We start from the raw sequence: 13,811 nt of genomic DNA, 5'->3' as shown, positions 1-13,811 counted from the left end.
AAATATCTTCCTTTCATTCCTTGGTTTCAGAAAGCTTTAAATGTTTCTGATTCTCTCATTACAGTCCAAATGTTACACCTCATCCCAAAAAGACAAACTAAAATTTTAAATCTTAAAACATTTATACAAGAGTAATGTTTGGATCCTCGGATGTTTGCCTGGGCCTCGTTGCAGCCCCTTAGTTCACCCAGAAATTTAAATAAGCTGTTCTGACTTCTTTGCTTCTCTTTGAGAAACTGTCTTCTGATTATGAGGCTGGTCACCCTTTTAGAGGTTTCTGAGATTGAATTCATGCACGGCAAAGAGTCAAAAAAAAAAAAAAAAAACTGGGATAAACTGAGTGTTTCGAGCAATCTGCAGCTCACAGGGAATATTATGCACACACTGACCTCATCATGAGAAACTTTGTCTAATATGAAGCTCCACCGGTGAAACAGGAGATACGTGACAGGAAGTGAGGAGAAGAATACATTCAAACTGCTGCAGATCAGAGCAACGTCTAAATGGCCTCAACAGTGTACAAGTGAACTTTGACCCTTAGATATTTCACTTGAACATCATCAGGCTCCTCAGCAGAGTGCTGACAATCTGATGGTGCCTTCACATTCAGTTCAGAGGCCTGCACTGTTTTTACTCTTCTTGTATTCTGTAGATCAAGAGGATCATGTGCCACCAACTCAGAAACCTTCTCTGGCTCAGCAGACAGCTAACAAGCATTCAGATCAAGGCACTGAGTGAACAGGCAGATTTATCCCAGCTGAACATCTCTGAACGCCTGCTGCTCAGTCGGGCTCACGGACATGAGTGTGTAACTAAAGCGAGTTCACATTAACTTCTGCTTTGTGTGAGCCTGCATCACATGACTCCGTTGTCATGACCAGTCAGCATCCAGCACTCAGTCCTGATGAGATGAACACAAAGCAGCGAAAAGCTCCTTCACTCTGACGCCGCGGTGACGCCGGTTAAACCTCCGTCAGACTCCCAGTTTACTCTCCTCTTCATGTGATTTCTCTGTTCTCACTACGACATCTCACATCAGCCCACAAGACCAGAGCGTAGCTCCCCCCCCCGGGACATCTTCTTTGTCAAGCTTTATCCTCACAGGCAGCCCCGAGTCCAGACCAGGTGACTCAGACCGCTCAATGGGAGACGCTGTCTTCAGAGACTTCTGAGAATTAACTCTTTAAGATCATTTTTGGGGACGTATGAGAAATATATTTGTATCGCTGTTTGTGTTCAGTTCACTGAACAGATCATTTTTATAGGCTGAAGGTTTTAGTGGTGGGAGTTTCTAATTACTTAGGTCCTGTTAGTCTGGTTCACTAGCTTTTACTCATGGATGGCAGGATGTTAAAATCCTAATCTGCTCAGCTGTGTTAGGTCAAATGCAAATATATTAAGAGATTAAATTAAAGATACAGTCCCTGGTTTTGTTGAAACGTTCTGCAAATCCTTGAATTTTAAAAAGCCTCAGTTGTTTTTAAAATTCATTTTTCTTAATTTAAATAAAGAGAAAAAATGTAGAAGAAAAACAAGGCCACAAAACAAAGAGATGAAATTTAAAAAAATATTTTTTAAATTTCATCCTTGTTGATCCTTGTGCCCAGTCCTGACCTTAGATGCTGTTTAGTACAATGAGAAAAAAACAAACAAAAAAAAAACAGCTTCAGATGCATCAACAGTTTTATTGTGAATCTTTTTTCTCTCTGTCTTTTTAAATTCTGCGTTTTCATTTAAATTGATTAAAGTTCCCATTTTTAAAATATAAAAACCCCTGACTTCTAACAAAAGGAATGTTAGTAACCTTTCGCGTCAGCAACCGTTTTCAGTGATATTAATCAGTTTTTCTTCCTCCACTTTCACAAACAGTTCAAATCATTTTCTCTCTTTTGTTAAAAAAATAATTAAAAAAAAAAAAAGCCATTTTCTCTCATTTTTTAGTCATAAACATCAACCAGAGAAGCCGAAGCACCACAATTTTTGAGATTTTTTTTTCTCTTGGGTGATGAGATGTAAATGACGTTAACAAAGAACATGACGTTTTTGAAACTAGAATTTTGGGTTTTGTCCGAATCCTGTCCGTCTCTGACCTCGCTGACCCCTCCTCACCTTAAATCTGTGGCTTTGAGGCTCCCTGCTGTGATGAGTTAGACCCAGTGCTTTCCACATGACAGCCCCCCCCCCATCCCAGAAAAAAAAGAAAAACTGCAAATATTCTGATAATTTATCACACAAAAACAGCATTAACATTAAAACATCTATATGCACATTTCAAGTTCTGTTTAGAGCAGGGGCGGATGTGCTTTCGGGGTGGATGTGAAGCAGGGGGGTGGGAGCGGTTTGGTTGTAAGAAAAAAAAAAACTGGAGTAAGAGCGACTGAATGGGAAAGCTTTCTGTTAAGAACCTCCACCCTCCTCAGCGCCTCTAGAGCCTGCGCCTCAGGAACATCTCCCTCCTTTCTGGGAGAGCACCCGAGAGGACACGAAACACCTCAGCCTCTCTAGCCTTCCATCACGTCTTTGTGCTCAAATAACATCGAAAAGAACGAGCCCCAGCAGATGTGAGACCATCACTCTTTACCTTTTGTCGGATTATCAGTTTGAATGAGTTCCACTTTCTTTGGCTCAACATCAGCATCAACTGAGCACTGCCATCCTCCTCCTCATCATCATCCTGTTTGTCTTCATCCTCATCCTCGTTCTCTGTCTTCATTCATCAAGGTGAGTTTGACATTTTTCACCTGTTTCCTGACAAAATAAAAGCTTGAATTTAAAGCCTGGATGTGCCTCTGTTACACTACAGTGTTGGCCTTTGTTTCAGGGCTTTAAGCCTCATGCCCTAATTCTGCTCTATAAGTAGTGCTGTAGCTTTGTAAAAATCCCCTCAGTCATTCCACTGATTTCTAAATGATGTCTGCTCAATGGATGAAACGTGCTCTTTTATATTTCACTGCTTAGACATTACCTAATACTACAACTGAAAGAAACCACTAGTAACAAACATCCGAGTCAGAGAACCGTGCCGTTACGGCTTCCTGTCCTGCTGAATTTCTAATTGCTGTGAACGAGGGTGGAGAATTTAAGAAAGCAGTTTGTGTTTGCTTTTACGTGCAGCCTGCAGGCAAGATGTCATACAGAAGTCTCTTTCTCCTCTCTGAGGCACATCACAAGCATGGGACAAGCAGAACAAATGTAATATGAGGCATAGGAAATGCATGCGAACAATAAGTGGTCCAAGTTTGAACTTTAACGCTGAAACAAATGACTGAACACGAAAAGGCTGAGCCACCTCTTTGATGGAAACATTAAAACTAAGAGGAAATCTGATGTGAGCATCATGAATATTATTTATTCATGTGTAGATGGGAGCATCCATGAGAAACTGGCATCTAGAATGTGTTCATTGACAGTTTTCCCCTTTTATGTCTGTATTAAGTGGGTGAGGGAAGTATATATAACAGCGACAGATGGAGACTGGTTAAAGAAATGTACAATAAATGGCAGTAATTCTGGTTCTACCTGGAAGAAAGAATTTTCCTGGCTGGATTTCTTTCTTCTTCTTTTTTAAAAAAAACAAACAAACCCATTATTATTCCACAAAGAAAATTCCTATAAATGTTAGGTCTGAATCCGGACACTGCTGGAGACAATATAAACATGTGATGGAGGTCAGCTGACCACCATCACATGTTTTGGAATTTTCCAGCAATCTTATTGGTTAGAGCTGGTAACATAGTTTCAAGTCATACCAGGGTTTGATACTCACTGTAGTTTTGATTCATATTTTAGTAATCTATCAACTGATTTAAACAGTCAACCCAAATATCTTGAATGGCCAAATGACTGATTAAAAATTCCACTCTCGCCCCTGTGGGCAGTCATTACCCTTCAAGCTCGGGTCCTCTACCAGAGGCCATGAGGGTCCTGCGCAGTATCTTAGCTGTTCCTAGGGCTGCACTCTTCTGGACAGAGATCTTGGATGTTGTTCCCGGGATCTGCTGGAGCCACTCTGCTAGCTTGGGAGTCACTGTACCAACTGCTCCGATTAACACTGGGACCACTGTTACCTTCACCCTCCGCTTCTTCTCGAGCTCTTCTCTGAGCCCTTGGTACATCTCAAGTTTCTTGTGTTCCTTCTTCATGATGTTGCTGTTATTCGCTATCGCTACGGCCATCTTCCTCTGCTTGTCCATAAGATCTTAGCTCAGTCATTCTCGACCACCATAGGGGGTGTCTCCCATTTGACCTCAGGATTTCCAGGCCATTTTCAGCACAAATGTATCTGTATACTATATCGGCCACTTGGTTATGGCGTTCCATGTATGCCCTGCCTGCTAGCATCTTGCACCCTACTGTTATATGCTGGATTGTCTCAGGGGCATCTTTACACAGCCTGCACTTGGGGTCCTGCCTGTCGTGGCAGACCCCACTCTCTATGGATCTTGCGCTCAGAGCTTGTTCCTGTGCTGCCATGATTATTGCCTCTGTGCTTTCTTTCAGTCCAGCTTTGTCCAGCCACTGGTAGGATTTCTGGATGTCAGCCACTTCCCTTATCTGCTGGTGGTACATAACATGCAAGGGCCTGTCTTTCCTCTTCCTCCTCTTTCTTGGGTTTCTGCTGCCTGAGGTATTCACTGAGCAGGTGGTCGGTTGGGGCCATCTTCCTAATGTATTTGTGAATGTTTGTTTTCCTCAACCTGGACCATGGTTCTGACACTCACCAGTCCTTGGTCTCTTTTATTTCGCTTAGCATACAGTCTCAGGGTGCTGGACCTGACCATGCATGGTCAGGAGCTTCCTCGTCTTGATATCAGTGGCTTCTGTCTTCTCCTTTGGCCAGCTTATTATCCCAGCAGTGTACCTGGTCACTGCCAGGGCATAGGTGCCAATTGCCTGTATCTTTCCCATTCACTTCAGGTCTTGCCTGACCCTCTGTAGGTATTTAGTGGTTGTGGCTTTCCTAATGGCCTCTTCATGGCTCCCGTTTGCCTGTGGGGTTCCTAGGTACTTGTACCTGTCCTCAACTTTTGCCTTCTGGTAGTCCAATCCCCTCTGTTCTGACTACCTTCCCTCTCTGTTACCGTCCGACTACACTTCTCTAGTCCAAATTTAGAATGAGGAGAAATTGTTACAGGAATGTGAAAATTCATGTAACAATTTCCCTCATTCTAAGTTGTAAAATAAAGGAATGTTCAGAAGAACACCCACAATCAAAAATAATAAAAATGTCGCAGAGATGCACAGACTCCTTTGGCTTTTCCCCCTAAAAAACAAACAAACAAACAAACAACTTAAATGAATATTTAGTTCTGTTATAGAAATATTTGTTGATTCTATGATGCAACTGGTCAATGCAGATCAGTATGAAATAGTGTTTGGGTGGCAGGACTGTGGTGTAGTCTTTCCTTGAAAGTGGTGTTATAGCAGGAAAAGTCACACGTGACTTCCTGTAGACTTTGATGTGAGAAATAATCTCCTTAAACTCATGAAGCCTTTGTACTGATGAAGACCGTGTCTGCTGTGTTGTTCTATCATGAAAACCACTGAATGTCCATCATAGAGAATATCAGACTCTGGCATGAAGCAGTTCTGAGGATCTCTGCTGGTCCCTTTCACTCACAGAGGAAACTCAGCAATGGAAATGTAACCGTCTGGGTCTGCAAAGCTGCGATGTAATACTTTGTCACATGAATGCAAAGTATAATTTAGAGATTTAACCACAATCACTGCTGGGATTTTATAGCTGCTGTTCAACAACAAAAGCATGGATCACATCACCACTTCTTCATTAAATCAGTGATGACACCAGTGTATTCTCTCTTCACTCTTTAAAACCTTTAAGCACTTTTAGCTCATTGTTTCCTTCAGAAAGTGCATTCTGGGTAAAAATTCAAAGGAGCATATCAACACGTGGGATCGGTGGCTGCTCAGCACGAGTTATTGTGCTGCTTTAATATTGCTTTAAAATTGAGGAGCAATGTTGGTGTTCATGGCCTTCATAATGTTTGGACACATCCCAATTTTAGGCCCTAAAAACATTTTTCAAAGTCCTTGAAGGGCCTGGATCACCACTTATTGTTTCACTGCACTATTTCTAATGTCCAGGAGGGGGCGACTCCTCTGGTTGCAAGAAGAATTTGTCGTCAGTATGCACCCCTCATATCCCCAGAGCACAGTAAACTCTTTCTTGCTGCGTTTATGGTCTCAGTCACAGGTTCCAAACCTTACTGAATAAAACATGGTGTTGATTTTGTGAAATTATGGCCCCATTAGAGCTAAAAATGCACATAAAGCAGGGGATACCTTAGGATTGGCCTAACTTAAGACTGACACTGCATTTTTTACAGTTTCACTGTTGGACAGACTCCACGGTTTTGACACCTGGTTTTAAAAAGCTAAGAAGGCAACAGTGAAAACTCTCTGCTCCAAAAACATCAATGCTGTATCATTATATGTCAATAAACAAAAAGAAGTGCTGTGAGACACCATGAGGAGTTGCTCTTTTATATACACAGTCTGTGAGTGAACAGCAATCGGTGACTTTTTTGTGTAAGTCACAGCATCTTAAAGAAGGATAAAGCCACTGTTTCCCCCCTGCAGCAGTCTCACCATGTATCTGGAGAACAAAACCAGCCTGGAGATTGAAATGTCTCAGACGGCATCCCAAGGCCACCAGGGCAGGAGCAGCCTCAGGTCACCGAAGGCGGTGGCAGGGAACTTCGGGGAACTATGTCTGCTGGAGGGCATCTCGGAGAGGCTAGACACCCAGAAGCTGCAGCAGTCTGCAGGACAATGCGTCATCCACACTGAGGGCTTCGTCCCCATTCGACAAGAGGATGGGTAACTACTGTGTTCTCATTCATCATTCATCATTCATCATTCATGAATTACATCCACCATTGGAGGGGAAAGCTACTGTAGGGCAGGGATGGGCAACCCCAGGCATCAAGGGCCGGTGTTTTGCAGGTTTTTAGAGCTCACCCTGGGTCAACACACCTGAATCAAATGATCAGTTCATTATCAGGCAGCTGGAGAACTTCAAGACAAGTTGAGGAGGTAATTTAGCCATTTAAATCAGCTGTGTTGGATCAGGGACACATCTAAAACCTGCAGGACACTGGCTCTTGTGACCTGGAGTTCCCTACCTCTGCTGTAGGGGGTCTAGCTGGGGGTCCTTCCCTAGACTGAAGTTCTAGGTGAGAAAGAGGGAGTGAAAGAAAGCTGCTCAAGGCTTTTTGATTAAAGGTTAAGATAAGTTTTGGAACATGGAACTTTACAGCACAGAATAATAAGGTATAATTCTACTTGGCCGCAGTTACGGTTCTTTGCAGAATGAATTTAATCCATTTAAATTTGTGTTCTCTCCAATAGTCTTCTGTTTACAACAAGCAAACAATCAAAAGCTGAAACAGGTTTTCAGTTAGAAAAACCAAAAAGATATTTTAGAACAAAAAACAAGAAAAAGACCAGGCGAAGGAAACAAACCAAGAATCCAAAGCCAGGGAACATTGAACACACTGAGCACAAACAGAAGGTGACAAGGCCAAAAGGAAAGCCTGTACATGAGACAGGAAGCTTTTGAAACCAGTGAGATATGACCCTGCTTTCTCCCTCAGCTCAAGTGAGTGTTTTGGCATCTTTCAGCTTTCAGTTTTGGTTGTGACACATCTTTACTTTAACTTTGGTTCATTCTCAGTACTTTCATCAGCTGTTTCTCAGGTTAAGACTGTTTGTTGTGTTTTTAAGCAGAAGCCCTCATTCTCTCTTACTGGATTATCTGAAATAAACACATAACAAGAATTTAAACCACACATGCAGAAACATATTACACATGCTCTGCTGGCCAAATCCTCTCATGGATGCATGAATATACATGTATAAGGCCTGATTTTCCTCGTGAGCCATGTCCATTCACACGGACAGAGACATACGTGTGTGTGTCGGTGGGTAGCTAAAATAGCCGGGGTGGGGTGGGGTTAATCTCAAACCTGTGGCTGTGGTGGTATTGGGATTAAAGTGAGGTATTTTTCTGCTTCATTAACCAAATTAAAGTTGTAAATGATAAAAAGTGGAACACGGGGCAGGCATGGTAACAGAAACCTAAAGACTAGAACATACAAATACTACACAAAGCAAAAGAACCAAAGCCAGAAATATAAACTACACTTTAGAATATTAAATAAACCAGAATCCAAAGAGTCAAAAAGTCCAAAACCACAACAACAATGGGTCAAAGACTCAGGACCATGACAGTAGGTGCTCAATAAAATAAGTGGTGCTCTCCAGCAGAGGGCAGCTTTCTCTCTGAGCTTTTCGAGGTTTGAACATCTGTCATGTGACAGATCGGGCCACATGACTTAATGGTTACGAAGCTAACTATAGTTAGCTATAGTTTTAGTATTAACAGTTATACAGACATAAGAAGACGATGGTGAGCTGAGCTATTTTTTATTAAATAAAGGACTAATAATAAAAAAAACCAGACAGACTTCTTTTTCCACTACACATACAAATACTACACATACACAAGGTTGTAGGACAACACCCAGGTAGAAACAATGAAGGAATTAGAGGACATACAAAGATTTCCTGGAGGCAGGAAAATCAACTGACAAAATAAAACAGGAAAAAACAAAAGGGAGACTAAAACAAGGAAATATGACAGACAGTGGGAACATAAAGGGATGCTCCTCTAGAGGACAAGTGTTCTGAATTCTTGACCGGAAAAATGTGCGCAGTGGAAAAAAAAGAAAATGTGAAGAGGAACTGTTAACCTGCAAGCTTACTGATGTTTCACATCATAGATAATCCCCTATTTTGAAACATCGTATGACCAAAATTTACAGAAAATATTTAACTCAAGAGGAAAGTGTTTACAGAGGTCAGAGGTCAAAAATTTATTTTCCCATAAACTTCTACAGGATCAAAATCTGCTCTCACCCCCTAGTGACCTTCTGATAGAATACAGGTTTAAGCCACTTCCAAAGAGAAGGTAAAACAATAGTTTAGACAAAGTTGAAAAAACAGACACTGTTTTTGCAGGAAATTCAAATGGTAGAAGTTTCTCAAGTGAAAATTAAGTCTAGTATCATCAGTGAGTTGGTCACGATGGCTGTTGGTTGTAGGTGTTCCAAACAGACCAACAATTTTTTGCTTAATATCCTTTAAATACTCTGCAGTGAAGGGAAATATTTCTGTTAAGTCACATCTACTAGACAGGATCAGAGTGGGAATATGGAAAAAAGGGAGGTGAAAACATTTGTAGACGTGCAGTAAATCTCTTTATGGATGTATAAAAGTATCAGAGGGATTAATGGGGTGGACTTGCCAGATGTAATCTTGTCCTTTATCCACTAAACTTGCCACATTCATTACTTCAAAACACCTTCACAAAACTGTCTGTGAGGAGTTCAATGATGCCCACTAACTCAATAACAACAAATACAGGAGGTATATTTTATAACTGGAGAATTCTCTCTCAGTACAATAGAAATTTAATAGAAATGTCACAAAAAAGACGCCCGACTTCTTGAGCCTTATAATAATACAGTAATCAATGCCCATTACATTGTAAAAAAAATTATTGTTATATAAAAGAAAAGAACTTGATTCTGTCACAGACTGGTTTAATCACCTAAAACTTTTGGCAAGCAAAGGTTAAAATACCTGAAGATTATAGGATTAGCTGAGGGGGACTTTACATTTTCAAAGGTTTACGTCAGTTTGGACACATTATAACAGCCGTCACCTCATGGGTTCCCTGAAACAGTGGATTACAGTTTTTTTTTTTTAAACTTGACCACTGATACTGCACTTTCAGCATGTGATAATATGATAGATGAAAACAAATATAGTGTGTATGCGTGGCTGTTGATTATAAGAGGTTACTGGATGCAGCAGCAGGGTGATAAAGCCTTTCAATGGATCATATTTCAGAAACGCTTTGTTTGGTTACTTTCTAACCCCTTTTTTAAAAACTAATTGTATTCTGTTGCATTTGTAGTTTCAGGAAAAATTTCAGTGCTGTCAACATCCTCAGAGGAAAAACTAACTCAGCCAACCTCACAGAGAGGTCGCCTCTGCTGCGATTCTCTCAAGATGACAGGTGAGTCTTTCCTCAGGCTTTTCATGGGCATATTGCTCTAAACCCTAAGATGCTCAAAATGAAACAAAAATAATAATTACACGTGGGATTAGGTAAAAAAGATAAATAATCAGTTTATTTAGTTCATTCTTATAAAACCTCCACCGTATTTAGCTACTTAGCAATTGTTAGCAAGCAGTTCTTAGCTGTTACAGTGCATGAGTCATAAACTGGATAAAAGTTTATAACAAAACAGGGTCATCCTGATTGTGGAGTCTCGCTGTGTGAGTCTTAGCTGCTGCCAGGCTTTTATTTTAAGCCAGAAGTGATGATATTTGGACAAACAGGCACAGTTCAGTTCAGCTGTCATGTAGAATGAAACTATTTTTAAAGGAATTTTAAGATGGGAGTGTGCGGGCACTGGCTCAGCTTTGGAGCCAGCCTCTAGTGGACAGAACTGGAACTGCAGGTTGTTGGGCTTCATTGACTTTTTAGGTTGATGCTTCATAGTTTATGTACACACACACACACACACACACGCAGACGCATACAAACATGCAGTGTGAAGCCAGCATTTTCATTTGAGCTTAACAAAAGTGCAAATTTACTCTGCTAGTTTTGAGCTTGGGTTATCAGTCAGCATCAGAGTGAAGACAATATGATCAGAGTTACTTATGCAGTATTTCTAAGGAGGCTTCTCAGACAACATACAACCAGCCAGCAACTTAATGTATTAGAAATTTCAAGTTTTATGCTACGTTGACATGCTCAGTATTTTTAATACTGCAAAAGTTAATATATATTTTTAATACTGAGCAGCTAATTGAGATATTAGAACCTCACTTATAATAATTTTGTTCCATCTACTACTGACCTGTACAACGGTCATATCAGAATCTATCATTTGTGACACTGCTTTCTACAAACAGTTACACAGATGTGGACATGCAGCCCATTTTGTGACAGATGAGGTCAGCCAGGAGTCACGATTAACTTTTGCAGATGATATTGTGATCTGTAGTGAGAAAAGGAAGCAGCTGGAAGAGAGCCTGTAGAGGTGGATACTTTGGTGAGAAGAGGATTAAAGTCAGTAGAAGCAAGACAGAATATATGTGTGTGAATGCGAGGGAGACAGGTGTAACAGGAGGGAGGAAGAGAGGAAGACCACAGAGAAGATTAATGGATGTAGTGATGGTTCAAGGTTCAAGGTTCTTTATTTGTCACATGTATAGTTATACAAGTATAACACACAGTGAAATGTAGCCTGAGACGCTCCTCGACATGTGCAAAAAAATTTTGGGGGGGTGTAGAGGAAGAACATTATATATATATATATATGTATATACATATATATATATATATATATATATATATATATAGTATATACATTGGGTGTGCAGTAGTAGCAGCATGGAGGACATGCAGTGGAGGATGCTGGAATACGGTGAGGTGGAGGCAGATGATCTGCTGTAGCTTCAAGAAAAATAAGCTTTAGTAATCAAAAAACACACTTAAATGACTAACAAGTTAAAAAAAAAATTTATAAACATGTTTTTTGTAATGTCTTATTATATGTTATCTGGAAATTGTCATTGTTAAACTCCAAGGTTTTTACAGAAGCAGTTTTATAATCGGGAATATTTTTCCTTAAAAGGGGACTGTGTGTGTGTGTGTGTGAGTGAATGTGCATTCATATCATTGTGGGGACCAAAAATTGGAAGTTTACTATACTTGTGGGGACCAACAAGTGGGGGGACCAAAATCCCGGTCCCGAAGAGTTTGAAGGCATTTTTGAGACTCAGAATGTCGTTTTAATGACAAGTTATAATTGGGTTATTGTTAGGTTTAGGGTTAGGCATTCATTTTTAATTGCTAGGGTTAAGGCTAAGGGGCTAGGGAAAGCATTATGTCCCCACAAGATATGAATACCCAACATGCGTGTGTGTGTGTGTGTGTGTGTGTGTATGTCTTTAATGCCTCATGTTAGGCACAAATACAATGGAACATTAGTGGTTGTATTAAATGAAATGACTCATCCTACAAGTGTGTTGTACTGCCCTTCTTACAGGGTTGTACAACAGACTTATGGGATGATGGGAGAAACATTTTTTAATTTTAGACCTCTGCGATCTGCAGCTGCTGAGTGTTGTGTTTATTTTTTTGTATTGAGGTGTAGTGATTGATGAGGGGCTGAGACTGTGATTATTCATTTTCCAGCATAACCTACATGACCCTACATGACCCCAGCTTTGTTGGAGGGGAGGAGCCCTGGAACAACGGCTCCCTGGATGTGGAGAGGCGGTACCGGCTGGGCAGCGAGGTCACCAGCCTGTCGCTATCGCACTCCAGCTCCTCGGAGAAGTACGACCCTCTGGACAACCTCAACCTCAGCTTCAGGTTCACAAGCAATGTGAAGTGAGTCCCAACTTCTTTTCTCCATTTGATCCCTCAGTGTGATGCCATTATTCCTCAGAGAAACAGATAAACGTGCTTAAGGAAAAGTAGGGCCAGTGGAAAAAGATAATTATTATCATGTTACAGATTAATCTTGAAACCGTTTTATGGGGCCTGAGCCTCTTGGTTTAAAACCAATAGTATCACACCAAGCTCATTCAATTTAACTCACTATCCACTTTTTGGTCTTTCCAGATGCTGCTTCAAAGTCTCCAAAACTGCCACCATCTTTGCATTTGTTGTTCTCTGCAGTGTAAGTATATATGTCCCCGTAGAACAGACACCACCGCATAATAAAATGGAAAGTATAACATGGTAAAAACCTAATTACTACAAAAAAAGCTGTTTGGTATTACTGAAATCACTGAAAGTTAATGATAGCTAGGTCAGCTGCTTTCCTCTGTTTTTTAATACTAACCTTAGCTAATCACCTCTTGGTCTGTTTACTCTTCACTGGATTAAATCAAATAAAACACCACATTTTAGACCATTTTCATAAAAACTGCATTCGCTGAATCTGTGTAGTGCATCTTTGTGGTGGTGGGGTGTGGTTTGTGGCTCAGCTATAGGAGGGAGAGGTGTGGCAGGATGACTGGCTGGTAGTGGATGCAGGGGGGAAGCGGAGCTGTCTGCAGAGACAGTGCTGCTCCAGCCATGCAGAGCATCAGAGCTGTTTTCAGTTGTAAACACTGTAAATAAAGCACAGTGTGTCGTCACTAAAATTACCTGCTATGATCCTGTTTAAAATATGTTCTTTATAAAATATGCCGATGACTTTATTCTGGTTCCAGCTGTTCTTCAGCATGTATCCTGATCGAGACAACCCCTGGAGGATGGTGGCAGTCTCTCCCACAGAGAGTTTCTGTATCCTTTCCAGTGACTTACCGTAGACATGCCCTACTAGTTCTGAGATCACAGCAAAGAGGAGAGGGCTAGAAAATGAAGCAGGGTTGTTTTACATCGAGTATGAGCCATGCTAACACACTCTAGGTGTGGATTTAATGCCCCCGTTCATTTCAAATGCACAAAACATTCAATGTGTCTGGATTTTTCTCTTGACCGCCCACGTCTCACAGCAATGAATGTGACTGATTTTCGGGACAATGCTTTACTGAAGCTACAGGTGGCCGGGCCTTTTGCAGGGGGGATGATAGATTTGACCACTCAGGAGTACATCCTCATTCAGGTAGAGCAGACCGAGCAGCCAGGACAGCGGCGGAGGAGGACTCAGCAGGTGAGAGCAGCCTCGAGCTCCAACTTCCTCGCAGTATTA

At 41.1% G+C, this 13,811-nt stretch overlaps 1 protein-coding gene across 1 annotated transcript in view; it reads left to right on the top strand.

Annotated features, from left to right (window-relative positions):
- The first annotated feature begins 2,299 nt into the window (after positions 1–2,299).
- oca2 (oculocutaneous albinism II) overlaps positions 2,300–13,811 on the top strand; it is a 56,381-nt gene continuing 44,869 nt past the window's right edge. The window contains exons 1-7 of the mRNA XM_040040468.1: positions 2,300–2,721; positions 6,601–6,840; positions 10,004–10,105; positions 12,302–12,499; positions 12,734–12,791; positions 13,330–13,402; positions 13,615–13,772. Of these exons, the coding sequence (XP_039896402.1) occupies positions 6,611–6,840; positions 10,004–10,105; positions 12,302–12,499; positions 12,734–12,791; positions 13,330–13,402; positions 13,615–13,772 (819 nt within the window). The 5' untranslated portion in view covers positions 2,300–2,721; positions 6,601–6,610. The remainder of the gene's footprint in view (positions 2,722–6,600; positions 6,841–10,003; positions 10,106–12,301; positions 12,500–12,733; positions 12,792–13,329; positions 13,403–13,614; positions 13,773–13,811) is intronic.

The sequence above is a fragment of the Simochromis diagramma genome, unplaced genomic scaffold, assembly GCF_900408965.1.
Source record: "Simochromis diagramma unplaced genomic scaffold, fSimDia1.1 OVJJ01000026.1, whole genome shotgun sequence".
Taxonomy (NCBI): Eukaryota; Metazoa; Chordata; class Actinopteri; order Cichliformes; family Cichlidae; genus Simochromis; species Simochromis diagramma.
Note: the sequence above shows the minus strand (reverse complement) of the source record. Positions and strands in the feature narration are given on the sequence as shown.